A 26558-nucleotide genomic window follows, 5' to 3' on the forward strand; every position below is an offset into this window, starting at 1 on the left:
CCAGCTCTTCTGCGCGTATGTGCATGTGGCTGCAATAAATATACAAATCTTAATCATACTTAAGGACTCCAAGTTTAGGGGATCCCACATGCTGCAGATGACGCTAAAGTGGCTGCAGCATTTTGATGGATTTCTTTAAAATATCATAGCAGTGTTATCTTCACAAGAGAGCTGTGGGCTGCCCTGGCAGTTTGCCAGAAGCCCAAGGGCCGTATCAAATTTACATGAAATGGAGCATATTGCCACCCTTGGCATTACCGCAAAGGTGAGTCCTAAAGACCATGCAGGTCCCAACATGTGGTGAGCCATCTTAATCCAGGCAGACAGGCCAGGAGCTGTGTGCCTTCTGCAGCCGATGTACCTGTCTGCCTGTGAATGTGACAGCAAGCCTCATTCCAGCTGCACTATTTGTATGCTAAGCAAGCAGGTAAAACAAAGCAACAGTGCAGCCAGTGTAATTATCTTTTATCTCACAGAGTTCAAAAGGAGGGCTTTCCCACTGCAACTCTGTTTTCATAGCTGTCTGCTCCAGAACCATTTTGGCTGTTGGTGTTTTATGTGGAAAATTAAAGGGGGAAGGACTGTCATAACTTCCTAATGACATCTTGGGGTTATTTTATATGCTAAGTCATTCATATCTTTTACAATTTAAAAGCATGCTGACGTCATACACATAATAGTCATACAAGACTGCCCTCATGTTTGCAAATAAATGTTAGAATTCATGGTTATCGTTTTTTCTCATGCTAAAGAAGGCTAAATAATTCACATCCATTTTCTCCAAGTACTTTTTCTGTAAAAGGAAATGCCTCCATCTACATCTACTAAATGTTAATAGGCAAAAGTCTGCAGACAACTATATTTTGCAAGCTTTTATTTATTAACAAATGACAATTGAAGAATAATAAAAGTCATTATTAAGAGAAATCAATTTCTATCAACTGTACACACTTGCAAATAATAAGTAACATTTCGACTCTGCCTAGGGTCCTTTTATACAGAACAATATTGAATTATTACAACTTCTGGTCAATAACATCTTTTCTTGGCACCACTTACTAAGTATTGCCTGCTGTCTTTTGCCGTTGTGATACTGTGGCTCTTCGGCTTGTTGGTATACTCTGAGTATATGCATTTCACACACTCCAATGGCTCTGTATCACCATAGCATATTTCATTAGCTAATGAAGACAGAAGCCAGGCAATTTATTTTCATTATGTATGCAGTTAATGTTCAGTCAACCTGAAAAGTGAAACAGAAATATGCTAAAACATGCTTGTATCATTTTATTACTTTGATTATATCTCTGTGCATGTCTGTATCCTCATGTGACTCTGATAGAGGGTGTATTTCTTCTTTCTCTCATGTTAATGTATCTGTAGTCTGCTAAATGGAAGACCTGTTGGTCTGTGATTTATTTTTATTTTTTTAATCTGGCAAGAAATTTTATCAATATAAACCATTTTAAGGACTTTTAAAAGCTAATCCGTATCACAAAGTATCTTTATATATAACTTTGAATCAGTTTTAGGGAAGAAAGTTGGTGCAGTGATTAACTGCTAAAGCTCATGAAACTGTTTAATATGTAAGATCAGACTACAATTTATCTGCAACACCTGGAAGTCCTACAATCATTATATTCTCATATCTGAAATCACACCAGCATCCAGACCTTCTGCAGTCATGCTGTTCAGCTCCAGGTCTGCAGCACACCATGTCAGGCCCACCTGGCTGTGTGAGGGTGACAAAGCAAATCCACTTGTCTTGTATGTGCTTGACTTTGGACAAAGATGTAAAGAGACATCTCTTACAAGCAAGTTGTGTCAGCAAAACAAAGCTGGGTCCTCACATTCTTAAAAGCCTAATTTTAAAATCGCACTTAAACAGACATCTTAGCATTTACTTTTATTAGGTGTACTTGTGGTGTTTGATGAAACATTTATTCCCTGTCCATGACTGGTTGTGTCATGTCTTGCTGTATCAGATAACAATGCTATTCACAGCAGCAGGGGCTTCATGCCCTGTGCCTTTCCAAGGATTTAGCAGTGGACACCCACGATGAAGCCACAGTTTTCTCTCCAGCCTGTGTGCAATATTCCATTAGCATAGTAGGTGTTCTTTGTAATGATTTCAGCAAATGTAAGGTGCGGTCACAACTGTCTTTGCACCAGCATGGAGAACGCAATCCCCAGTTGCTAGCAGATGAAATACGACTCTCTTAATCAAAGAGATCCACTGCACATCTATTTCAAATCTGACATATAATTTAAAGCTGTACGTCTGCTGTTTCTGACCACAGTTCCATTTGGCATGTTTGGGTTTCAACACAATAAAATGGCTTCAATCAAAAGGGAAGTGTTTCTTTTCCACTTCACGGTGAAGCAGCGGTGCCGTGGATATCCTTCAGCCTAGTAGAAAACAGGCCCAATTTATCTAAAACAACTCAAGATAAAATACAGCCAGTTGGCATCCCATGTCATATCTTTCCAAGCACAATAAGTTTTAAAGAGAATAGGCCAGATTCCTTCCTCGTGTAGCTCCATAGAAACCCGTTGGTTTGATTCGGCAGATAGCCAAATGTAAACACTGTTACAGAAAAGGTTCGTTTGGAATCAAACGTGGAAAACTTTGGAGTTAGGAAGATATCTGAAAATATTTGCTCAGTGGAATTAAGACATTTAAAATACTTGGCTAGATTCACCTTTGGGTTTATACTAGTTCCAGTGTAAACCTTGTGGTAGATCAGAGCCAAAGATACCCGGATCGTGCAAGTGACAAAGGGGAAAAGGGACCACAGTCCACTTTGCTTCAGGGAGCTGCCTGCAGATGACCCCCAAAGCTGGGCACACTCACTAGGAAGATGAAGTGACTGTAGGGTGAGCAATGACATTGCCTTTCCTTCAAGAGATGCCACCTTTTTGAAAATGCATGGACCTTGACTGAGAATTAAAGCTTCAGTGATCAGAGCCTCTCTTCCACCAGCTTCCATCTACTAGTAATTCCTCCCTGAAAATAGGTTTCCTTAAGGTTTTGGGTGTCTATTTTATTCCATTTCATATTTGAATGATGCAATGGCAGGAGACACCCTAGGGTGTTACCATACTTTGAGAGGTGACTTCAAGGCCAGCAACACTCCCTGCATGCAACACTATCTTGCAGCATTGTCTCATACCTTTGTTCTCTATTGCTTAAATATTTGGAGAGGCCTGTCATGCTTTGTCATTGCACTTCAGCCTTCTGGAGAGGGTGGAAGGCAGATTTCTAGTGCTGAGTGGAATAGTTCAGAACCTGACAGCATTTCAAAAATTTTTCACCCATGATTTGTCCAGACCAAGGCATTTAGCAGGATGTACTAAAAGCTCCCCACACTTTTCGTAACCAATTATGTTGTACCCCCATAATGTATGATTTATTTGGATTCATTGCTGGTTCGAACTGCATTTTAGGAACTCAGGGAAGCAGATGCTAATTTTTAGACCAATATAAACCACTAGGAGCTCTCTTAAAGGAATAACTGCCAAAAATTATGATCAGGTTCCTATGGTTCTTGGCATAGAGAAAGCTGCTCAGATTTGGTTCCCATTAGTTATTTAGCATTTTCAGTACTTTTGTTGCTTCTGTTGCTTCATTCAACCAATTGCCAGGATCTTGAAAACTCTTATTCCATGGGGACAAATGCTATATTATTTTTTTTCAAGCACTGTTAAATCAGTGGGAGTTAATTGTACGCAATGCTCTAATAGCAGTTGAAGTAATATGATATTATGTTTATGCCTCAGTTAAAAATATTCCAGTGGCCAAGCTATGTCAAAATGATACTGTGATTCTTCAGTCACCAGTGAAAAAGTAATCATAGGCTCCAATTTGTTTGAGCATTGTTCCCACACACACACTCCCCCACTCATCAGTGCTACTTATTAAACGCTGCCTTCTTTTTGTCTGCCAGCAGTGAAAAGTAGAAATGCCTCCTCACATGGGTGCCCATTTCAAACACTTCCTTGGCCTAAGTATTTCAGATGTTTGCAGACATTTGTAAACACTATCAGTCATAACGCATAAGGACAGCAACAATCTTGGTGATAGCCAAAGCATGCTTTTTCAGGTCCAGGCCTTAACAAAAGTGTAGTAAGCTATAAAAACGCACACTGACCTTTCAGCATCATGAATAATAGCAAGCCAGCTGTGAAGCAGAGGGGTCAGCAGCCATACATTCATTACCTTTGACTTCAAACTGCTTTGCAGAGATGTATCACCAAGCATCTCACTCAGCTCTTCACTGCTGTGCAACATCTGCACTAAAATTTTAAATTTCCATTATATAAATTTTAACAGAAACCAGTGTTCTCTTACAACAGGGTTGAAATCCCTGAGACCTGGCATAAGAATGGATTTTTTCTCCAAGGTTCAGAGTAACCCCTGAGTCATGCAGCAGATGGATCCAGTTAGCTCCAATTAAAATATGAGGAGAACATTGGGCTGGCTTGGCAGACAGATACTGCTGCAGGGGTGGGAAGAGGGCCTTCAAGGAGAAAGAGTAGGAGTAAACCCTAGCACAGAATCTCATCGTACTGAAATGTATGTTTTCTTATTGAAACTAACCATCATGGAAAAAAGATTTTGAATATTGTGCTAAGAGAAACATGAGTGGCCCTCCCCAGCTGCAGGTATCAGGTAATTGCCTGATTTTAAAAAGATACAAATTTATTTCAATTTGCTTGGGGGTCGTTAGAGAGTACCCCCACTTATATAATGCGTTTCTTGATCTTGTACGTTTAGATCTGTTTTTCAGAGGTTAACTTTACAATTACGAATTTTTAAATGGAAATATTTCTTAACTTGAAATAGCAATGCCTCATCCACAGGACAAAATAGCAGCCCTATTAGACAACCTGAAGATTTTAGAAACACAGAAGGAACACTTGCATGCATTTTGCTTATTTTCTGTGGGTACAGGTGAGATATTAATTGCTTTTTTTTTTTCAAAACAGAGGAAGGAAGATGTTTCACTTGCTATCTCTATTTTATTGTGCAGTTCAGGCCCTGCTTTATCCCCCTAGTGTGTTTGTTTCTATCTAACAAGTACTTTATAGCATGATCTAGGTCTTGATGATGGGGATAGTGTTTGCACACAATCAAGCAGGTGTTAAAGCTCCTTTCATCACACTAATGACACACAAGCATCTAAAGGATCTTCAATGAGAACACCTATCTGGCAACAAGGAGCCATCCCATTTGTTTTGTAACTGCAGTCCCTATTCCTGCATATTTTATTATTATGGACCCAAACCACAGCACTTCATCATTACATTTTTTTTTTCTCTTCCTCTGTGCTGTTCCCCAATATTTGTACTCGGCAAAATGTCAAAGAAAAAGGCTTCGGCCCCTTTGTTTCCATTTCTTGCTAGTTGGCACAAAATAGTTTGGTGATTTAGCAGACACACAGGCACAATTGTCTTTGCAGACAAGAAACCTGCCACCTAGAGTACCCTTAGGATCTGGCTGCATCTACCAGAACCATTAGAAAAGAAAAATACATTTGTGTAACTGAGCAAAATGCAGTGGGAGTTTGGTGCTCAGCCAAGGGTGTGTGAGTTCACCAGCCTCATCCAGGGGCAGCCTGGACCTCCATCAGCCTGGGCAGAAGGAAGATTATAGGTGCAGGCTATGCAGTTCTTCTCAGCTGCCAGTTGGAGGAAGGGTGAGATTTGGGGTGAAGGCCTGGTCAGACTGCCGTAACTGCAGTGGGGGAGGTCTGGATGTAAAATAAGATACTTATTTTGTCTGTTCTCGTGGTGCATTAAGAAGGTGGGAGCTTGACACGGCCTGCTGAATTTGAGCTGGCAAAATACATTTCTTCACAACTCTCCTTCCCCAGGCTGGTCCACTCATAATTTTCTGAAGTAATTGTTGTTTACACTGAAGTCTTCCATGCTTGGTCTTTCTCCAAAGGCAAATTTCATTGTCAGGTTTTAGCAGAAACCCTGCTGCTGCTGCTTCTCCTTGGGTGGGCACATGTAGGGAAGAAGGACCTTTATAAAACATCTGAATTTTATCGAGCAGTTAAAAAACAATGTCTGAAGTCTGGTGCTTGGAATGAATGAAAGTCTTCGCTAGTACCAAGCACAATTGAGCTTTTCCAGGGCAATGCGAAGTATATATTGCTTTAACCCATTTCTTTAAGGTCAAGAATGAAGTAACTCAATGTCCTGGCTGGTTACAGAAATTCTGTTCCTCCACACAGAACTGATTTGAATATTGAGCTATGGTTCAGTGTTGTTGATTTCAACATGTGATGGATCAACCCCACAATTTAGGAGCAACCTCAATTGTCCAGAGAACTTGCAAGCCCTCCTGGCAGAGTTGTGCAAGAGCAGAGGGTTAGTTTGTTTTGTTTTGTTTAATGGGATTGTAACCTTGCCAAACAAAGAGGCAAACTACACATCAATAAGCACAACTTTTTTGAATTGTAGGGCTCTACTGAGATCACAACAATCTTCAAGAACAGATCTTTTTAAAATTTTATTTGGGTAACGTGTCTTTTTGGGGTGTTGAATTACAACAAAGCTCATATTTCCATTATATAGTCTTAGATAAATCACAAATTTGACTTGAGTCTTGCTCTAAAACTTTGGGGAAAAAAAAAAAAAAACACTTTTTGCCTGCCTTTTGCCTGCCTTTAAGAGGACAAGAATTAGAAATGGCCTGACAACAAATACTACGTAAAGATAAGAAATTACTGTTGTTACTATGGAAAGATGGAGCTATATGAGTTACTACAAATACCAGTTTTATTGCTATTATTATTGATATTATTGAATTAGTAGTTGTGGAGATCTGTAATGTTAGAGGAAAAAGAGGACTAAAAGTTTGACTGAAAAGGAAGAGGAAGGTGTCAGACAATTAAGAATCTTTATGGTCCAGTCCAAGAAAAATATTCAATAAAGTCATATTGGTGGTGGTATGGTAATCTTCCTGGTAGCAAAATTGGAGGTAATTCTGCTATCATTTCTCATTCTTATTAGTATCTACCACTGCATAAATAGCAATCCAAAAGTGCCCTGAGTCAGTTCATACCCAAAGCAAACATCAGTATCCTTCTTGAAAGCATTCCAGATGTAACCAGGGTCGTAAAACAAAATAGAAAGTTGATGGTTTTATTGTGATGCACGTTACAGTCAAGTAGTTATCTGATGGATCATCTGCTTTTTATGATCTGTGATGAGAAATATAGCTGTCATATGAGGAATAGATTTCTCATCATAAAACTTACCTCTGTAATTTCAGCACCTGAATAAGTGCTGCCTCAGGTGCTGATTGTGCTAGTAAACACTGTCTGAAGAGTGATTTCCCCATCTGTTTCTCCTCCTTCCATTCAAATGTGCAGTTTGGCAACAAGCGTTTTTCTGCAGTTCCCTTTCCTTCAGCAGCTGCTGCTATTAGAGATCTCATGAGGAGGCTGCCGTTGGGTATCTGGTGATGCAGGAGTTCACCTGGGGAAAAAGAAGTCTTTGCAAGGTATGTAGGTCAGTATTTCTGTAGACAGCAGGTAAAGCAATCTTGCCGGGACGTTACCTCTCTGGTGGAGCAAAGTATTTCAAGCCACTGCTGCCATTGGAAGGGGCAGAATTCAAATGCATCACAATAATGCAGGTCTCCAGTATAATTAGTGAGAGAGGAGCTCCGAGCTTATGTAGATTTTGTATCTCTGCCTTGGTTAGGCTCTTAACTCGGCGTCTGGGTTAGAAGTCTAAAATTACAGCTTTCAAACCCCTAGTGCCATATTTATATACACCGTTTTCTTCACAGGAGAAAATAAGATACACATTTGAGGGCAGAGATCAAAACATTAGGTCCCCAGAAAGCTGCAGTGGTTTCACCACTGTCCGTACATTTCTTCTGTATGAATTGCATGGATGTTAAAAGCAAGGAAACCTCCTCACCTAACGTGATGATTGAACCATGGGAACAAATTTTCCTCTCGGATTTGTGTTGCGGACCCCCTATGTTTGGGAGAGGTTATACGTTTCAGAGTGCTGACAGACACTATTACATGTTGAGCTTTATTCACCCTGGTTCTGCTGGCCACCAAAAGCTCCGTGCATCTCTGAATTGCTCTGCCTTTGGCGCTTCTGCTGGTGAGACTCCCAGCTGGGGTGCGGTTTAGCTAAAATGGGTGCTTTTCACCAAAATAATAAATTATGCCTATACTACTGTCTGAAGCGTGTGAATCTGGAGCCAATTTAGTGAGCATAAGTTACAATTGACTTTGGAAGTAATAACTTACACTTTGAGCTTCCTTAGATGTATAGCCAAGGAGCTGTCTGACTGCAAGTGTTTTTACACATCTTTCAGCTAAATTAGAAATCCAAGTGCAAAACTTAATGCTCAGAGATATCTTGGAGATCTTTGACCGTCCCAGAAAGACTTTGGGTCCATAAACCAGCCAGAGGGTCTCCTGCTTTCGTATACATTCTTCCCCACATGTGGCATATTGGTAAATAGTAAATGGAGTTTATTATAGCTGAATTAATGAATCTGAGGATAATTTACCCCCAGTTCTGGCAAGCCAACTATGCTGGAAAGCTTGAGAGTGGAAGGAGCCAACTTAACTGAACACCTTCTCCAGAGATGGGACCAGAGATTGAAGTATGTATATTAATGTGTGAGAAAGGTAGAAAAGCCATAAGACAGCAGAAAACAAGGATCTCAGTGGGCTGGGGAATAGGAAGGCAAGGGTGGAGCCTTTAAGGCTGGGGAAGAAAGCAACGGTGAGAAAAGAAAAAGGTATAGTAGAAAAAAATCAAAGGGAAGATTAAAAGAGTCGTGAATTGCAGATGCTGAGAATATCCAAGAACACAGTCCGAGGAGGAATAATAACATAGACTTTCATAGGCCTCTCATGTTATATGTTCATGCTGAGAAAGAAGAGCTTAATCCAAACCTTGACATAAAGGAGAGAATCTGCTGTTGTGTTTAATGATCTTTACATCAAACTAGTGAAAACAAGACTGAATAAAGGAGGTATTATAAAGAACAGGAATAACGGCAGGTGCAGACTGCCAAATTCATTTCTTGCTATTATCAAATTTGTGAGTTTATCCTGTCAGGATGCTACCAGCAGTGATGATGGACATTACAAAGCTTGGGTGTATTTAGCCCACTCAGCCACTGCTTGGCCAGGATCCTGTTGATTTCAGTGGGAGTTTGCCTGAGAACATGGAAGTACCTCCTCACCAGAAATAGAAATCCCAAGCCACGGTGTTGTATTAGATAGCTTCAGCAGGTGTATTGAACTTCTGGCATGCTTTTGGTACAGTGGTCGTACATCTTTAGTACATCTCTGACACAGTAAGCTCACCACTTCTTATCTTAAATATAGAAAGTGAAGCATTAGATTTATGGGATAAGACCTTTATTTCAGAGAGGTGCTGAAGTTTGTGTGAAAACACAGGCACTCACCTGAGCAAAAATTATCCAATGAGAACAAGAACCACGTCTAAATGTGCTTTTAATATGTGGATTTGAATGTATTAAACATTAGGTATGATGTTGCACTTATTTTTCTTCTTATGTAGACAGGCACGAGTCTTCCCTACATTGTATTCATTATACTGTGTCTAATTCATTTCCATGCAAAACAGACCAAGTAAGGGTAAATTGAGTTGGTTACACCTTTTGGTTAGATACATAAATAACTATTCAGGATGCAAAGCAGCTGAAAATGATGCCCTTCTTACCTAATATTTGCATGCCTGCTGAAGGCATGAAGGACCACACATTTCACACATCCTACAGAATAATAATTACAGATGGAAAATGCCCCGTTAACTTGTGTAGCTCATCTTTTCCCTATGCAATTACAAGAATCCCATGCTCAGTTCCATGTGTACAAAAACAGGCTGCAGCAGAACTGTTAGGATTTTTAGTAGCATAGTCCAACATCTCAGTCTTCTCTGCTGTGTTGTTTTATGCAGTTTTTTTAAGAGAACTGAGGTAGGCATGAGCTGGTTGTTGGCTTTTCAAGCCAGAGCAGGTATACATGCACACGTACTGGTGGGGCTGCAAGACTGCAGAATTTTTGCACTGACCTGCATATGGTTTAAAAACTGAATTTGATAAAGTGAACTAATGTGCCAGAAGAGAAACACTGCACCCAGTGACCAGCTGTAGCATGTGGTCTGAGTAAGCAACAAGCAGCTTCTGAAATTTTGCATTTATAGTACACACATCTTGAATTAGCAATGTCATAGGGAAGAGTAAATCTTTGCCACAGGCGATTAAAAGTCAGGCTGCAGTAGTTCAGAGACTACTTAATTGGTGTTTCTCTGTTTTGCATATCAGTTTTCTCATCAGTTCTACTACCTTTTTTTTTTTCTTCCTCTATAAACTTCTTTGCCTTAAAGGACTCATGAAGGAAATAATTAAAAGGTACACAGAGGAAAACTGTCTGAGCAGGAGGGGCAGAAATCCAAGGTGGTTTAGGGAGGTGCCCCAAACACTCTTTTGGATTATTATTAATTTTTTTCTTACTATTATTTTATGATGTTGCTTATGTTTAATTACTCATGTTTTCCTAACCCGTGTGACAGGCATAATTTGAAAAGCAATAGTAATGATCAAGCCGAGGAAGTGCCAGCTGCTGCCTACGTGCTCAAGCAAGCATAGAGCAGGCAGTGTCAGGAGATGGTGCCGTCTCTTGATTAGATCTGAACTTCTTTTTCATGTTGATGAAAATGATCCTGACTGTTATTATTTAAATACAAACGATGCCAAAAGGTTCTAGAAAAAGTCAGAGCTCTCTCTGTTCGCTGCCTGCAAGGAATAGTAAGTTCATGGGACTTTACTGCAGTATACTCTATTAAAATGTGTAATGTTTAGTTTAAAAAGATACAATGGGTTTATTTGGGTCTTCTTAGTGGAAACTGCCAGGCAGCCCATCTAGATCAATATCATCCTTTTTTTATATTAGTGAACAATATCAGTCTTTACATTTTCAAAACAAACCTTAAGGCCACAGAAATAAATAGCTTTCCCGACAAACACTGTGTGCCAGAGTATTGCAAATCTCATTTAGAATCCATAGCATCATTTTGGTTTGGGATTTTCTGGTTACTAAAGCCTTCAGTTGTTTCCTGTTTCAGTTGTATGGTACTGCAGCAAGATGCTGGAGGCAGCACTGCTGAACAGGATGTCATCAGAATGTGAAGTCTTTTTGGGTAGTTCTAATAGTACACAGAGAACACGTTATTAATTTGTGTAAATCTTGGTAATAGTTTGTAAAGTGTTGAGCATCTGCCATGATATGTTTGAAGGCTTTTGTATTTCCTTTTCAAAAATTGCATTGGATGATGCATTTCTAAAAGGTTTTGATGGCCTGATGTCTTTTGGAGTGAAAATGGAATCAGGAAAAAAGGAAAAAATACTGCTGTAGGCTGTAGCATCAATGTGCTGCAAGGGTCCTGCCTTGCAAGTCAGAGTGAATCCTTGAATGACAGTGAAGTGAAATGAATTTATGTTTATTCTCTGTTGCCAACCTTTGCAGTCCTGTCATGAATCTTGTATTGCCCTTTTTTGTTTGTTTTCATAAAACAGGAAGTTCTGGTGTCCCATGATTGCACAGAAATCTCAGCTTTTTGACATGTTAAGTTTTTGCTGTGATGTAGTATGTGAAGAGAAAATCTTTTGAAAAGCAGAATATTTAGTCTTCAGAGCACAGAAGGCAAGTAAACCAGTAAACTCTTGAGTCCTGTTACACCCAGGTCAGTAATAGGGGCCTAGAGGGGGAAGGCTGGGCTGCAAATGATCATTTTTTAACATTATTAGGGTGAGCACTTGATTTAAATGAGATAAGCTAAAAAAGAAAATCCAGGGACAAAAATAGAAAGGAAACTTCAGACAGGTAAGGAATATGCAGCTGAATAAGTCATCTGCTGCATCAAGGTGTGGTATGTCCACTTACCCTCAGAGCTGTTTGCTGCTGGGGAGTTGCTCACCTCAAAACAAAAAGCAAGGACTTATTTGGGACAAATTACACCAGATTCAGTGTGATGTGAATACTTCAACTGTTTTATCTCTAACAAATTTCACATTTTTTAGAGGGAAGTGGTGGGATAAAGCCCAGCGTCTCTTCTTGTTCCTCCCTCGCTCCAAGGTGTTGGTCAAGTCCCCAGATCTTAATGCCTCCCAGCTTTGTAAAAGGGGGGTAGCAGTGTTTTCTTGCTATTGTAATGTCATTACTATTGTTTAATTGTATAAAATCTGCATCTTTCTTCTCTGGAGGTCCTTCGTAGTCATTGTAGTGCTGCTGTAAAACAGTTCTATTTTGTCTTAATGGTATTATGTCCACTTGAAGTCTTGCTCAGGTTACAAGTGGAGTGAAGCTGCCAAGATGTTTATCTGGCTTTCTTCAGCTGCTTTTTAGATTCTCAATAGATACATGACAATACTGTCATTCCTGGCTTTATGTGTTCATATATATTGCCTGTTATGTTGGAATATATCAAAGTAAACCAAACCTCAAGGTTTATCTTAACCTGCACTGAGAAAGAGCTGTGCACTGCAGAAAAATTCTAACAGAATATTCAAGGAGGCAGTGTTTGACTTTGATAGATTTTCGGAGAAAGGACTGCCATTTTTGTGTTTGTGCAACGTATAATGGGACCCTTACCTGGCGTCCCTGTGCTGCCAAAACGTGAATGAAAAATAGGATTGCTTGTCTGAGGAACAGCTCTGTCTTTCGTATTGAAAGTTGGCAATAGACTATTTCTGTGTGAATGGTCTCAAGAGACACTTTCCTTGTAAGGGAATCAAGTGATGGATGAGGCATCTCACATTTTAAACATTACACAGGTGAAAGCACTGGAGTATTCCAGGCCCATGCCCGTTGCTGTGTGTGTCTGAGTAGTCTGCTTGTTCTTTAGCAGTGGAACTAAAGGGCATTTGGCAAGTAGGGCAGGACCACTAGAAAACGCTATGTTTTTCCCTTCTGTAATGCTCTCTCATATTTGATTGCTGCGGGGCGAAATAATGAAGAATTTTTTGGTAACAGATCAGAAATTCTTTTCTTGTTTAATTGAAGGTGTTTAAACTGAGAAGGTCATTGAGAGGACAGATTTAAAGAAGTGGTATTTGCATTTAGTGATGCTTTGGAAAGAAACAGAGCATATTATGCATGCTTTTCAAGTATATATGGTGAATGCACTGCCAAATCTGTGGAAGTTTATAGGCAACTACTGTGAACTGCAATAGCAATAAACGAATCTACTTTTTTACCACTACTGAAACTGGCACTGTAAGCTTTAGGAGATCTTTGTGCTTTTTAAAACTTATTTCAACAAAGTTTCTGCTCTGTCAGCAAACCTCTGCTGTGCTAGTGGTGATATATATTGTCTCCCAAATCCTGCAATCTCATTGGGAGGTGATGTATTTGGAGAGTGAAGGAGAGCTGGTGAAGTAAAGCCAGGTTTAAGAAGCTGTTTGTGAGGAACAGGAGAATAATCCTCAAGAGAGAAATGGGAGGGGATTGAATGAGAAAAGTTGTAAGAGACACCAAATTAGGATAGAATAATGTTTTAAAATGAAAGGAGAAAAATGGGATTTTGCAGAAATATAAATTAGCCTAAAATGTGAAAGATATGAACAACAAGAAAAATGAGGGAAATTAAATGGCCAAGGAAAGGGAAGGACAAAAGAGAACAAAATGCTTGGCTTATCTCTAAAATATTAAAAAAAAAAATCTGTATTTATTTTATTGATTTCTTGGAAGATTTTGTGATAGGCTGAATGTTTGTTTTGAGAGAAAGTCAAAGATAGAATAGGAAAAGGTATGATTTTTTTTCCAGGCTTTCCTGTGCAGGAAATGTAATAGGAAGTTATTTTTATTAACCAAGATCAGAGAACATGCAACAACAAACTACAAAGAATGTTGTGGAAAAGCCAGTTATTTTTCAAGTCAGACCGGAAGAACCTGTGGCCATTGACCAGTAGGAGCCTAAGGCTCAGATTATTAAGCAGCTGGACCAGTGAGCTAAATGGCTATCGGAGTCTGCGTGTCTTCAAATACGTACCGACTGACTTACACTACAGACAAAAAAAACACAGTACTGAACACCACGTAGCTGATATTTGTACCCATTCATTAGTCACTTTATGGTCTGTTTTGTCTATCTAATCAATGCAAAAAGTGAACTAGTTTGATTTAATTTGTGTGTGACCGATTGATTTTATGGAGATACATCCCTCATTGGAGTCGAGCAGTATTTTTCCAACAAGATAGTCAGGTGACGCTGGCCACTATGTAGAAGAGCCAGAAATGTGAGGGCCTTGTATAGACAGAGGCAAGTGTCTTTGGCAAAGTGTTTTGGGGTCTGTCAGGTACAATATACCCCTCACTTCAGCGTCGCCATGATGCTCAGCGTCTTGGGAGGGCTTTGCTACATTCAGGTTTTGATTTCCAGGTGAATTTGATTGTGTGCCCTCTCGTTACATAGCAATGTGATAGTACCCCAACAATCTTTAGTCATGACTAGAAATGGCAGTATGCAGAAAGTCTAGTATAGATAGCCAAAAGCTTCAGATGCTCTGCAGTGACAATGAAGTGGGCACTCTTAACAGTTCATTCTGAGCAACAATTCTTGGGGGTTCATAGAATGAACTTAAAGTGCAGGAGGAAAGAAAGCAAATCTATCTTTCTACCAGATTTATGCTTCTGAACGCCCAGCTGCCAGAGGCTGCTGTGACTTAACAGAGCATCCTTTCAAAAGCTGTGAGATGCTATGTTGATACTCAGCCCGCATCCCTAACACACCTGCAAGGGACTGTGAGACAGGGCAGTGGGGAGCATGGTGCCTGTATTTGCAGCAATAGCAGATTTTTCATCTGTAAAGGAAATATTCAGCTGGCTACTTTGCTTGGGCTTACCAGTGGCCAGTGTTTTATCTTAGCAGACTTGGTTGAATACACATGCAGCATAGAAATACATTTGTTTACGGACGGGAACTGCATAAGCCGTTTAATGGGTAAAGAGTGAGTTTGAAGCATTAAATGTGACCTGCTTTGTTGTGCGCCAGTACCTGCAAAGGGTTATTCTTTGTAGTGTCCTACTTGGACTCAGGCAGTATAGCTTTCATCAAAGTAAATCTGATTATTTTGCACATGGTTTTCCTGAAAGGATGTTATGATTTTCTAGATGTTTGGTGGCTGGTGATAAATTAGGCTTTTATGATGTCATGTGAAAGGCCACCGCTTGGACTTCCTTCTCCATCAAGCACACTGGAGAATACATTTGGGACATAATCTGAATCAGAAATTATCCTACCTTGTTTTATTTTAACCCTTTTGTGTATCAGTCCTTGCTTTGTAACTAGAGGTGCTTGAGCGAAGATAGCTTCACTTTTGCAGACAGCAGCCCCATGGTATCCCGTCTCTTTCCTTTGGTAACAAAGCCTCGGCTCATGAGTTGCCTTTAAACCTTTCGAGGCTTAAATTCTTCCCATATATTGTGTCTTCAAAAGGGTTTTCAAATCTGATGGGGGTTTTAGTGAGAAATTGGAATGTGGTGAGGGGTGGTGGGAAGGTGATGTGCCCCATAAATTAGGTCAGGTTTATGACCATGCAGAGGGAGGCTGTTCCTAGAAAAACAGCCAGCAGTAAAGGGCAGTATGTTGCTGCTTTGCCCAGAGAAGTGACAGCTCCCTTCTTCATCACTCTTACTGCAAGGGAGGGAGTATTTACAACTGGTTTTCAAACAGTGAGAAATGACTAACCATTCTCCACACTAACTCTTTTGTCTTTGTTAATCCATACTGGGGAGGAAGACAGGAAAAGAGAGGTATCCATCCCCTCTCTGTCCTTTTCACCCATAGCCTTACCACAGGCGTCAGGGTGACAGAGGTTCATACATCAGTACAACATGCCAGGGAGGAAGTGTCATCTCTCCTGCCCACCCTGAGTCACAGCCAAGCCTCGAGAGCGGTGAGATGAGCACTGAACATAGGTCAAAGAAAGCAATTGGAGATTAGAGGTGGGTTAGAGTTTTCCGATGACATGCTCTGTAGATGAAAGATGACCTTTTGAGGAAATTAATATTTTTATTTGGGGAAAAAATAATGGCACACCCTTCCAACATTCTTAATATTACAATTTTTATGTTAACAAAGGCCTTGATTTTTTCAGAGATATGAATGTTCTTAGGATTCGTAAAATCACCAATTTGTCATCTGCAAGATAGAGAAATTCATCCTATGCAGTAGTGATATCCTGCTAATCATAAACCTGCATTCACTAAATTGCTGCTTAATGCTGTAAAGGTACATAGATAAATATCTAGAGGTAGAATAGAAGTCCGCTGTCCTAATGTTTATTGTTTTATTGCTTATCTTTTGGTATTCAGCTGGCAGTGATCACTAAACCTACTAATACATCCAATGTAATTTGTTATAAACGAAGTATTTTTTACTGGAAGCAGAGGAGAAACTAAGCAGCCTTGCAGCATGAATCTGTGGGGTTATCAGTCTTCCTGTTCATCTTGACATGTCTGTCAGTGAAGACAGCTAACCCTAGGGGCCATATTCCATTTCCAGTCAGAAATGCAGCCGTTACTGCACAATAAACCCCGCCAAAGTCTAACAGCTACACAGAGTGATTTCCTGATGTTTGCAGAAAATGCAAAAAGTAAAGAGTGATGAAGAAAACAGAGTTGATTAATGAAATTGTGAGAGTTGCATTCATTTATTTGAAAAGGTACCGTGCTTTGGCTTAAACGATAAGAATTGTGTGTAGCAATAAAACCATGTGTGATGAAGGCATGGTTATTTTACTCTTCCTCCCAAAAGCATTGTTGGAGTTGAGAACAGGCTGCCGTGAAGCAAGAGGCACCACGCTACAGTTAAACAGTGAACAAAATCAGAGCTCAGAGGTACCAGGAAAAGAGAAGGAAGCCATTCTTTTCCTGTGCTGCAGCTGATCTCTACCCTCACAGGGTCTTATTTTCACTGATATGAAGGTCATGGACTGGCATTCTCTCTGGCCCGGCAGCCTGAAGAAATATGCTCGTATGCAACTTCACCAACACCTCTGCTGGGAAGGGAAAATGTGCAAACGTTTCTAAGCCATGTCGTGCAAAATGCCGGTTATTCAGGCAGCTCTTTATCCATAGGTTAGCCCAAAGCACACCAGTTGGCAGCAGCGGGGTTTTCTCTGCTCTGGGGGAGCACCCCCTGACCTCTCCCATGCGGCTGGTCCCGAAAAACACCCAGAGCCTGGCTTGTGGGATGCCATGGAGCTGCCGATCCCCAGCCAAGTGAGCTCCGCTCCCGATTCAAAGCGAGTTAAATTCAGCGCTGGCTTGTGGGGGATATCAGGCTGTAATTCAGGAGGAATTTTATCTGGCTCAAGGGACAGCACTGGCCGAGACGCTTTCTCAGGCTTCACTTGGCAAACGGATAGGCTTGAGGAGGACTCGGGGTTTTGGCCGTGCAGCTCCGCACCGAGGCGCGAGGCCTGCACGTGCTCTCCGTGGGCCGCCTGCCTGCCTTCCTGCCTGCCGCGGCCCCACCGCCATCAAAGCCACCGGGCCCTGGCCACGAGGCCTCAGCCCCAGGGCCATCTTGGCTCCGTGTGACGCCTTATCGGTGGCCGTGGCCCTGGCAGAGCTCAAGCTGGTGGAGCCGAGCGGGGCGTTGCTGCCGGCCGCCTCCCGGCCCCACCGAGGGACGATGCCGCCGGTTCCCGGCTTCCTGAGCAGGCCAGACGGCTTGCTGTTTTCTTCTCGTCTCTTATCGCCCCCCTGTCATTGCCAGAGAGGTCTGGCTTCTCCGTGGTTCGTGCTGATAGGCAGCGGTGAAGTGGAAAAGGCGCGGGAGGGAGGGGAGGAAGGGGGCGTAGAGGAGGAGGAGGAGGGAGACATCTCCACCGCTGTTCTTATTGCCCTGATGTTTATTGCCGCTCCAAGCTCATTTGCCTTAACCCTTTGGACGCTGGTCACATTAAAGATTATCGAACGGATAAGATAAAGCCGCCGCTCTAACACCTGCGATTCCTGGTGGAAAAGCAAGGACTGTGCCCGGATTTTGTTGGCCGTGCTGCTTGTGGTGGCTCCTTATGCAGGCACGCAGGGGGTCCCGAGGTAAGAGCTTACCCGGAAGGTGCCCGGTGCTTGCAGCCTGCTGAGGTCCCTCAGACGCGCAGGTGCTCAGCGCCTCGCAGTGTCAGCCTGGTCCTCAGTTTTCTCCTCTCCCCTCCCTTCCCCTTCAACATGGTTTTATTAAAAACCGGGGCTTTCTGAATAGGGAGGGTGTTTGCACATGAAAACACGCTGGGGAAAAAGCATGCCTCTTATTTTAAGTGACATTTTGTTATATGTGAGTTTCAACCTATTGGTTGCTTTTGCCTTTTGCCTTTTCCTGTGGTTCTTTGCAAACAATACTGTCTTTCTGTTAAAGACTGCTGACCCAAGAGTGGAAAGCAGTCTGTTCATGCTGCATTAAAACAAATTTAGATCAGAAACCAAATTCACTGGCATTCCTCTATTCCCTTGGTACCCTGACTGCTCCACAACTTTGCTTTTCTAAGAACAGAGGAAAGAAAAAATGAAAACGGAGCGACACATTACGGCTCTTCTGAAATTCCTGAAGATGTTTACTGTGTTCCTCGTTAGACTCAGGCTTTGCTCATTGACGTGTTTTATCTCCAGTCTCCTCGTATTTACTGCGGTGATAGGAGTCACTTGCTTTATAATTACTGTTTTTTTCCTGTTACTATAGATATTATACCAAACACTACACTTCACAAAGAAGTCGAGCCAGTGTTCTCTGCGCTTGCAGAGCAGGGCCGGCAGCCCAGCAGACACAGTGCTTGTTTCTGGGACTCCTCGACTCCTCCTGGGTTTCGGTGCTTGCTCAGCTGAGCTCTGCATCCGATTTTGCACCAGCGAGATGCACGTTTACAGGCTCTACAGCTCCCGTCTAGGGAGGTCTCGCTACTTTTCCTGCGTGCACTGGGAATAGCTCAGCTGAAGTCACAGCAACTGCTCTCCAGCTTTGCATCTGCTTTGGGACACAGCGTCCCGGGGCCTGGTGGCAAGGACGGGAGGATGCTGGGGGACGGGGGGGATAAGGGTGACAGCAACAGAGCTGCATAGGGAGCATGGCATGCAGTCTCTTGTTGGCAGCAAACGCTGCAGCAAGGCTGTTTCCTGAGCAAGGAGCTGCAGCAGATACCCAAGAATACATACTGACGTTGTTACTGAGGTGTGCTATGTGAGCCCTCATTAAAATTTCCTACAAAAAATGCTCCAAAAGGTGCTTTAAAGAGGGCACTGGTAAAATAAAGCTTGATATATGAATTATTGAGATATAATGGTAGAAATGCAAAGCTGTAAGCTAATGTCTGATTAAATAGCTATGTTTATTAATTTTTCTGTTAGCGGGACAAGTTAAAGTTTAAAGGCAAGAGTCATAAGAAGGAGACAAGGAAAATAAAAGACAGGGTTTGCAGGAGACTTTGGCCCCTAGACTCTTGAAATCCTTCTTGACAAAACTCCTTGAGCAAGAGTGCAAGACTAAACACGTAAGCCAGAGCCTCCGCTGAGCTGGGTCTGCGCTCCTTACTTGTGGGAGCTCTGCCGTAACAAATCATCTTCCAAGCAGTCTTGCTGATTGTGAATGTAACCCTGGCCACTTTTCAGATGCAGTAAAACTGTTGTGTGCTTAGATCAAGTCTGTTTATTTTTAGAGGTAAAGCCTTGTCTCTGCCGCAGCGAATGGAGCTGGGCATGATTCCATCGCAGGTGTTTTACTGAGGATTTGGTCTGCATTTTATTCTGGTGTAACAGCGAGCAAAATCTGGCTCTCGGTGCTGGCTAAAACGAAGGACTATTTTAAAGGCAATCAGCTGAGCTGTAGTAATTAAGGAAACCTTGGATTTCTTTCAGGCCACATTATCTCCTTTTTCTCACATTGTCTTGAGGCTTTACATTTTCAGTTAAAGTTAATTGAATGAGACAGTGATGCATTGCACAGTGAAACCAGATCAATCACTGCAGGAGTCAAAATAAAAGTAGTGATGATACTCAGAACAAGAGCTTGGGAAATGTGATATTTACATTAAAATATTCTACATTTTTGTCTCAGGGCTTCAAAACCTAATTTAAAAATGCCCTATCACATTGTGTAACAAATTTCTCCCTGCTTACCTGTATGTATTTGTGTGTGTGCATTTGGACAATGAAACTGAATCGTCATAAAATCAGATTTAATAATAATGGGGTATTTTCTACACAGCTAAGCAGCCTAACTCACAGAAAAGGTAGAAGAGAAAATAAAATCACATTGGACAAACTCATTCTTTTCTCTGAGAGACAGTTATAGTGACAGTGGAGTGGATATAAAGCCGTAGGAAAGTTTACTGTCGTATTCAGTGGCACAGAGAATTTGACTGCTGTCTTTTCCAATTTCCTTCCCTTTAAATATTTACCTGGATGTTTTTTCCAACTCTCAGCTTCCAGGCAAAATTCATCGTTAGTATTCACTTATGTTAACTGTATTTGCATGGAAAATAAGGGATCGTTCCTCCCAAAATCGTTCACTAAGAGCAAAGACTTAATTTTATGTTTGTGACCTGAGTACAATAAAAACAACAGAAAGCCTTAATCAGTGTTTTCAGGTTTGCAAACTCTCAGCACAGTATCTAAATCCTTCGTGAAGTCAAAGGGCTTTGTTTTCCTATCAGTACATAAAGCACAACGCTAAGGAAAAAGAAGTTGTCCTGCAGCGATACCAAACACGAAGTGGTGCCGTTTCATCATGTGCCGTTCCCTCGGACGCAGGGATCCCAGGCAGCCTGGATTCAGCAGCAGCCAGCTGTCTTTCAAGAACAGCCCCCACCCCCAAAAAATCCAGATTTTCTCCAGCAGAAGCTTACCTCTTCTTTCTTTGCTTTCTGATCTGGTTGTACCTCCAGAAAGTGAAGCCCTGACACTGAAGCACCAATGCACTTTAGGATCGGCATGCCAGAGGTTTTCTGGTGTGTGTGTTTCTTTTTTTTTTTTTTTCCTTTTTCTTTTTTTTGGAAGCCTGACAGATGCATCTCTGGTTTCAGTGAAAGACTTGAATAATATAAACAAGCAGTCATTCTGTTCCAAGAGGAGCTTTTTTTAATATTTTATTGTAATTACCTTATTGTTTTCATATTATGAGCTACTTGTAGAAAAATACAGGAAACATGACTGCAATACAATCCTTTAATCAGGAATAGCTTTGTTCCAGTCTTCATTTCCATTCAGTGTTGAAACTTTGCCTAACAAGAATACAATTCAACCTTGAATTTAGATGTCATATGGTGTTAATACTGTGGTATTATACAGCATTTTATCTCTGCACTTAGTAACTTCCATAAGAGAACCTTTTAAAAAGTGCATAGGAGTTATTTTGTCCGTAATGCTATTTTCAGGTAAATCTTACTACAAAGTAGTGTTTCGCAAAAGTACATAAACTTCTTCAGGAGAGCCACTTAAAAATCTTTTAACCTGAGTCAGATGGGGAATTTGTATTACCATATATATTAAATCTGGTATCTCTTTTTTTTTCTTTCTTTCTTTTACTCACAAATTATGCCAGAATGCATTTTACTGCATTACTGTTAAAGCATGTGATTTTTTTAAGGAAGAAAAAAAACATTTTTAATACAGAAATTGATTTAATACACTAGTTGTTCGTGTTATCTCTGTGTATAATCCAGCACTGCAAATAACTTTATTACTGATTTGAAATCTCCCCCCAACCTTATTTTGGCCCATACAGCAGCTGTGTGTTTATGTTTTTGAACGAAGGACTGGAATTAGGTAAAGCTTTTTATTTTTTTTATTATTTTTTTTTTAGATAAACTGTTTTAACAAAAAGCATTTGTCCAAGAAAGCTAAAAGACTGCTCCCAAGCTGTTTGAAAGCAGAATGCAGCTACGTACAGCGGGCGACACAGCACTTCATTCGCTTGCTCCTGGTCCACTTCTCAAATGGGAAACCAGCATCCTAGATAGGCTCAGTTTTAAAGAATGTTTTCGATATGGAGATTGTGGATGTAAAATTATTGCTTACGCAGCATTTCTAAAAGTGAAGCTAAGTTTTATGATAGGGCTTTTATGGCTTAAAATGAGGCGGTATTAAAACACAACTTCTAGCTAATGGCTCGAATTAGAACTGAATAAAAGGCAATTGTTTTTATGCTGAAATTTATTTTAAGAAGGATTTCCTTGTTTCCAGGCACGTACATACGCACAGATGTAATGTGAATTTAAGCGAACTCCAGATAAAAGGCATGCCCCCGTGAGTACATTAGGGCCCGATCCAAATTTTATCAAAGTTAGTGGGAGCCTTTCCCATTTCAACCCAGAATTTGCAATCCATATTCACACGACCCTCAGGGGGATCCCTCAGGCTGATGCGGTTTTGCATGCCTTGCCCTCAAATGTCTGCTGCAGTTTCTAAAAACCCATTATAGGGCTGCAGTAGGAAATCATTTAGTCTAATTTAAGGAAATCGCGGCGTTTTTATTTTCATATCATTTTGTTCCGACCCGTCCGTTTACTCTTTTCTGAAGGCGCACTGAAATGTTTTCGGCATAAAGGCTGAAGTATTACAAATGCTGCCTGGAACAGCCTCAGCAGACGTGTTTGTTCCACATCCCCTTCTGCAGTGCAATATTTCCTTTGGTGGATTTCCTCTGCTGCTGGAAGTGAGCTGTCTAGCTTTCTGCAGCACAATTACGAAGAAGAATTTCCTAGGTTTTACTGCACAGGATGAGGTGATGTTGGAAGTTAGCACGACCTGAACCGCACACGCACAAAAGATAGCATCTGAAAAATGGAGTCGGCGGCAGCAGCAGCAGCAGCGCGCTGGAAAACCTGCAGCCACAAAGTGCTCGTCAGCCCCGCCGCCGGTCAGAGGGCGAGGAGGGAGAAGCACAGCCCAGGGATCTTTTAGGAAACCCCGCCGTGCTACTAGCGTCAAGTCGAAGGCAAGAGCAGGATTGAGCCTTAGCTTTATTGTCCTGTAACAACGCTTGTTTTGTTGTGTTTTTTTTTTTTTTTTAAACGCAAGCTGATGCATTTTTAGTGTTTACTACTACAGAGAAGTGAAGCTTGTAAGGAGAGGTGACATTTTATTAAACCATCACATGCAATTGCAAGAGCTAACTGTTTGAACAAAGTACTTGGGTTTTTCAGGAAGATTCGGTCAGTTCCTTTGTTCCTTCAGAGATGCAGAAAAATGAGTTGTTTTGCTTGCTTAATTTTGTTATTTTTGATGACCACTTGTGGGATTGTTTTGGTGTGGTAGCACTTTTAAGGATACTTAAACAGCGAGGTGGATATGAACAAGGTCTTGGTTTCTGTAACAGTTTCAAGATAATTTACTTTCATTTATGAGAGATTTAGACTGTTCTTTTCATGTGGATGCTCAAAGTACTGAAGAAAAAAGATGCAGGCGTTCAAAAGCTGGCTGTTTACTACCATTGCGTGCGGTTACTCATATTCACAAAAGTCTTTCAGCATCATCTGTCTGTGATCACGTTTTTATTTGAAAGAGATTAGTTGTCATATTTGTCCTGTGATTTACGTTATTTAAAGAAGGGGGGGAGAGGGAAAGTTTGGAACAGCTCGTTCAATAGCATGACTAAGAAATATGACAACTTATTACAAAACGTTCACCACTGCAAGGCAGCGAGGCTGGAGCTCAAACCCCGCACACACAAAAACAAAGAGTAACTCTTTCGCTCCGAAACAGCCTGGTGAAAGGATGCTGCCTCCTGGTGATTTATAGGCATATGAGCTTCCACTAAAATTGCATCTTAAGTATTTTGTCCTCGGAAGGTGGCCGGGCCCGAGAGCCCTTCCAGCCGTGCTCAGCTGGCAGGGACGCGCGCGTGGGCACGGCCGTGCCGCACCTCGCCTGATGCCCACCAACCACTGAGCATGATCTGCAAAGGTTTCCCTCATTCTGGAGGCTTTTGCTCGACTTTCATTCCTCGGGACAGGTTATGGCAAAGGAGGGGGCTTTGGGCCGGGAACAAGCAGCACAGAGGTCAGCTCCACACGCTGCCAGACGGGGAAGGGGAACGGTTCTCGCAGTGTTTTTCTCTTCTTTTCCACAGGATTTTCTTCAAGGGGACTGTACCAAAGCCAAGCAAAAGCTGAACTGGAAGCCCAGAGTCACGTTTGATGTGAGTGGTGTGCTTTGTACCTACCAAGGGTTCATGTCCTCCAAGAGCAATCCACGGGGGTGGGGGGGAGCTTTGCCTGGGCACACTGAGAAGCCGCGCTGTCGGTGGCCACCCCGGGCTGTTGTTCTTGCTTGGAAGACAGCAGCCACCACGGCAGCGCAGGGCGTCCCCCGTGACTCTGCTAACCTGCCCTGGAAAGGGCCCAGCGGGCGTCAGCATTTTGGGAAGGAGCGCGTGCCTCGCGCTCGGGTGCCAGCATGGCAGCGCAGGCCGCGACTTGACCCAGCGAGTTTTGGGAGACCCGGCACTCCCGCGGCGCAGCAGGGCAAGCGTGCGAACAAACGTGCTCCTTATCCCCCCCTCGTCCTGCCGCAGGGACCCTCACCCGCTTCTCTCCCTCCTCGCAGGAGCTCGTGAGGGAGATGGTGGACGCCGACGTGGAGCTCATGAGGAACAACCCCAACGCCTGAGCTCCGCCGGGACCCGTGCTGGGGGCGCACCCCACGGCCAGCACAGCCACCCACACACTCCGCTGGAGCTGGGGTGGGTGGCCACCCCCCCAGTGTGGCCTTATTGCTGGCCTGCCTGTGCGTAAAAGCCCGGTTTTTGTCCCCCCCCCACCCTCCTGGTGCCTCTGGCCCCACGAATCATCCCAGGGCTGCCCTGCTCCTCCGCACGGGCTGCCTCTGGCTCCCGCTGTTAGCCAGAGGGGATCCCCCCAGTACTGTACCTGGAGGAGCCACCGGCTGGCAAGCCCACCGATTTCCTTTTTTAATTAAAACTCGTCTTTTTATTACCTAGGACCTCCAGCACCTTTTTAGTACTTTCTCCCATTTTGAATGACAGAAATAAACAAAAGCATCTCCTGCACTGCCCCCCAGCCACAACAGCAGCGACCCTCTGGCGCTAGCGCGTGCCCACCATCCCTCTGGCCCTGGCTTCCCCTAGCCTTCCTTTGCTGAACACTCCTTGTTTTTCTTTCCTGCAGCTCACCTCCACCCCAGCGGCCCATTTCCACCACTTGAACTCTGTAAAAAGTTTGGATAACTTGATCTAACTTGCAGTGAAATCGCCTTTTGACCATGCCGAATTAATTCCTAATTGCTGGAATCGCTTTCAAACCAGTCAGAGGGGGCTTGTAAGCATTTTTCAGATCTTCATTTCAGAGTGTGAGTGAGTCACAGAAAGTCTTTTTGTCCAGCACCTTCCTGACCCTGGGGTCTGGGTTTTTCTTTTTTTTTTTTCCTTTTTTTCCCCCCAGAATTTCCCCATTCCCCATCATCCTCTTCCCGCTTACTATAATTAAACCTCGGACGGGAGCTTGAATGATCTCAAAAGATGGCTTAAGAAATAAAAACAAAATAAATAAAAAAGCTTTAAAAAAAATATTAGAAACTTCAAGTTGAGTAAATATTTTTGCACGTTTCGTGCCAAGGTACCCGGGTTATCCAGAGGTCGTCGAGCCCATACATTTCCCGTTGGTTTCGGATCTTCCACCCACCAATTACTCCCATCGTTTTAGCTTTATGCCTCGAAAATGAGCGAAGCCGCTGCCTCGCCGGGCACGGCTGAGCAGAGAGCGAGCCCTTTTTTAGAGGGGGCGAGAGGGGGGCGATGCAGGCTCCCCGAGCGCGTCGCTTTGGGAAGGGGGGGCCCCCTCTCCAACAAGGGGGGCGAGGGCAGAGTTTCGTGATGGACGCGGAGCTGGGGAGGGGACGGGGCTGGGGAGCAGGCTGCGAGGAAGCGGGCTGCCGCGGAGAGAGGGCTCTGTGTGCGCCGTCGCCAGAGGTGCGGTGGAAAATGTGCGAGCTGGCCGCAGACGGGCACGGCGGTGCGGTGCGGGGCCGGGCAGCCGCAGCAGCCCCTTCCTTCCATCCCTCGGGGCTGGCCCGGCAGGGTTTGGGGCAAGAAAGCGGGAAAAAGGGAAACGCAGAGCCCCGTCCGTCTGCTTCCTACAGGTGCACCGAGTTTGCGCCCTGGGGCTGTGCTGTGCAAAACCTCCCGGGGTGCTTCTCCATGCGGTAGGGTGCAACTCCGCGGCTTGGGGTTTTTTTTAATATCCCCCTCCCCGTGGCATACGTATTTAAAAGAAAAAAAAAAAATAAAAAAAAAAGAATAAAGCGCTTTTCTCACCATTTTTTGTTGTTGTTATTTTTGTACGGCTGGGAAGTATTTAGTGCTTGCAGTGATTTCCCGGGCCGCTTGCCGCTACCACTGAGCACCAGTTCGCGCATCTCTGCGGAGGACTGGGAACCTTTCCGCAAGCCGCCGGCTTCCCTTCGACCTCAGTGGGTTAGGGTTTTTTTTTGTTTCTTTTTTTTTTTTTTTTTTTTTTTCCCTGGCAC

The 26558-nt window shown here is 42.8% G+C and overlaps 1 protein-coding gene across 3 annotated transcripts in view; it reads left to right on the plus strand.

Moving 5' to 3' along the window:
- The window catches only part of GMDS (GDP-mannose 4,6-dehydratase), a 409857-nt gene extending 384258 nt beyond the window's left edge, over positions 1 to 25599 (plus strand). For all 3 annotated transcript variants that reach the window (XM_080579299.1, XM_080579297.1, XM_080579298.1), the window contains 2 exons: positions 24145 to 24213; positions 24621 to 25599. In XM_080579299.1, the coding sequence (XP_080435425.1) occupies positions 24145 to 24213; positions 24621 to 24683 (132 nt within the window). In that variant the 3' untranslated portion in view covers positions 24684 to 25599. The remainder of the gene's footprint in view (positions 1 to 24144; positions 24214 to 24620) is intronic.
- The last annotated feature ends 959 nt before the right edge of the window (positions 25600 to 26558 follow it).

The sequence above is a fragment of the Anser brachyrhynchus genome, assembly GCF_964034855.1.
Source record: "Anser brachyrhynchus genome assembly, chromosome: 2".
Classification (NCBI taxonomy): Eukaryota; Metazoa; Chordata; class Aves; order Anseriformes; family Anatidae; genus Anser; species Anser brachyrhynchus.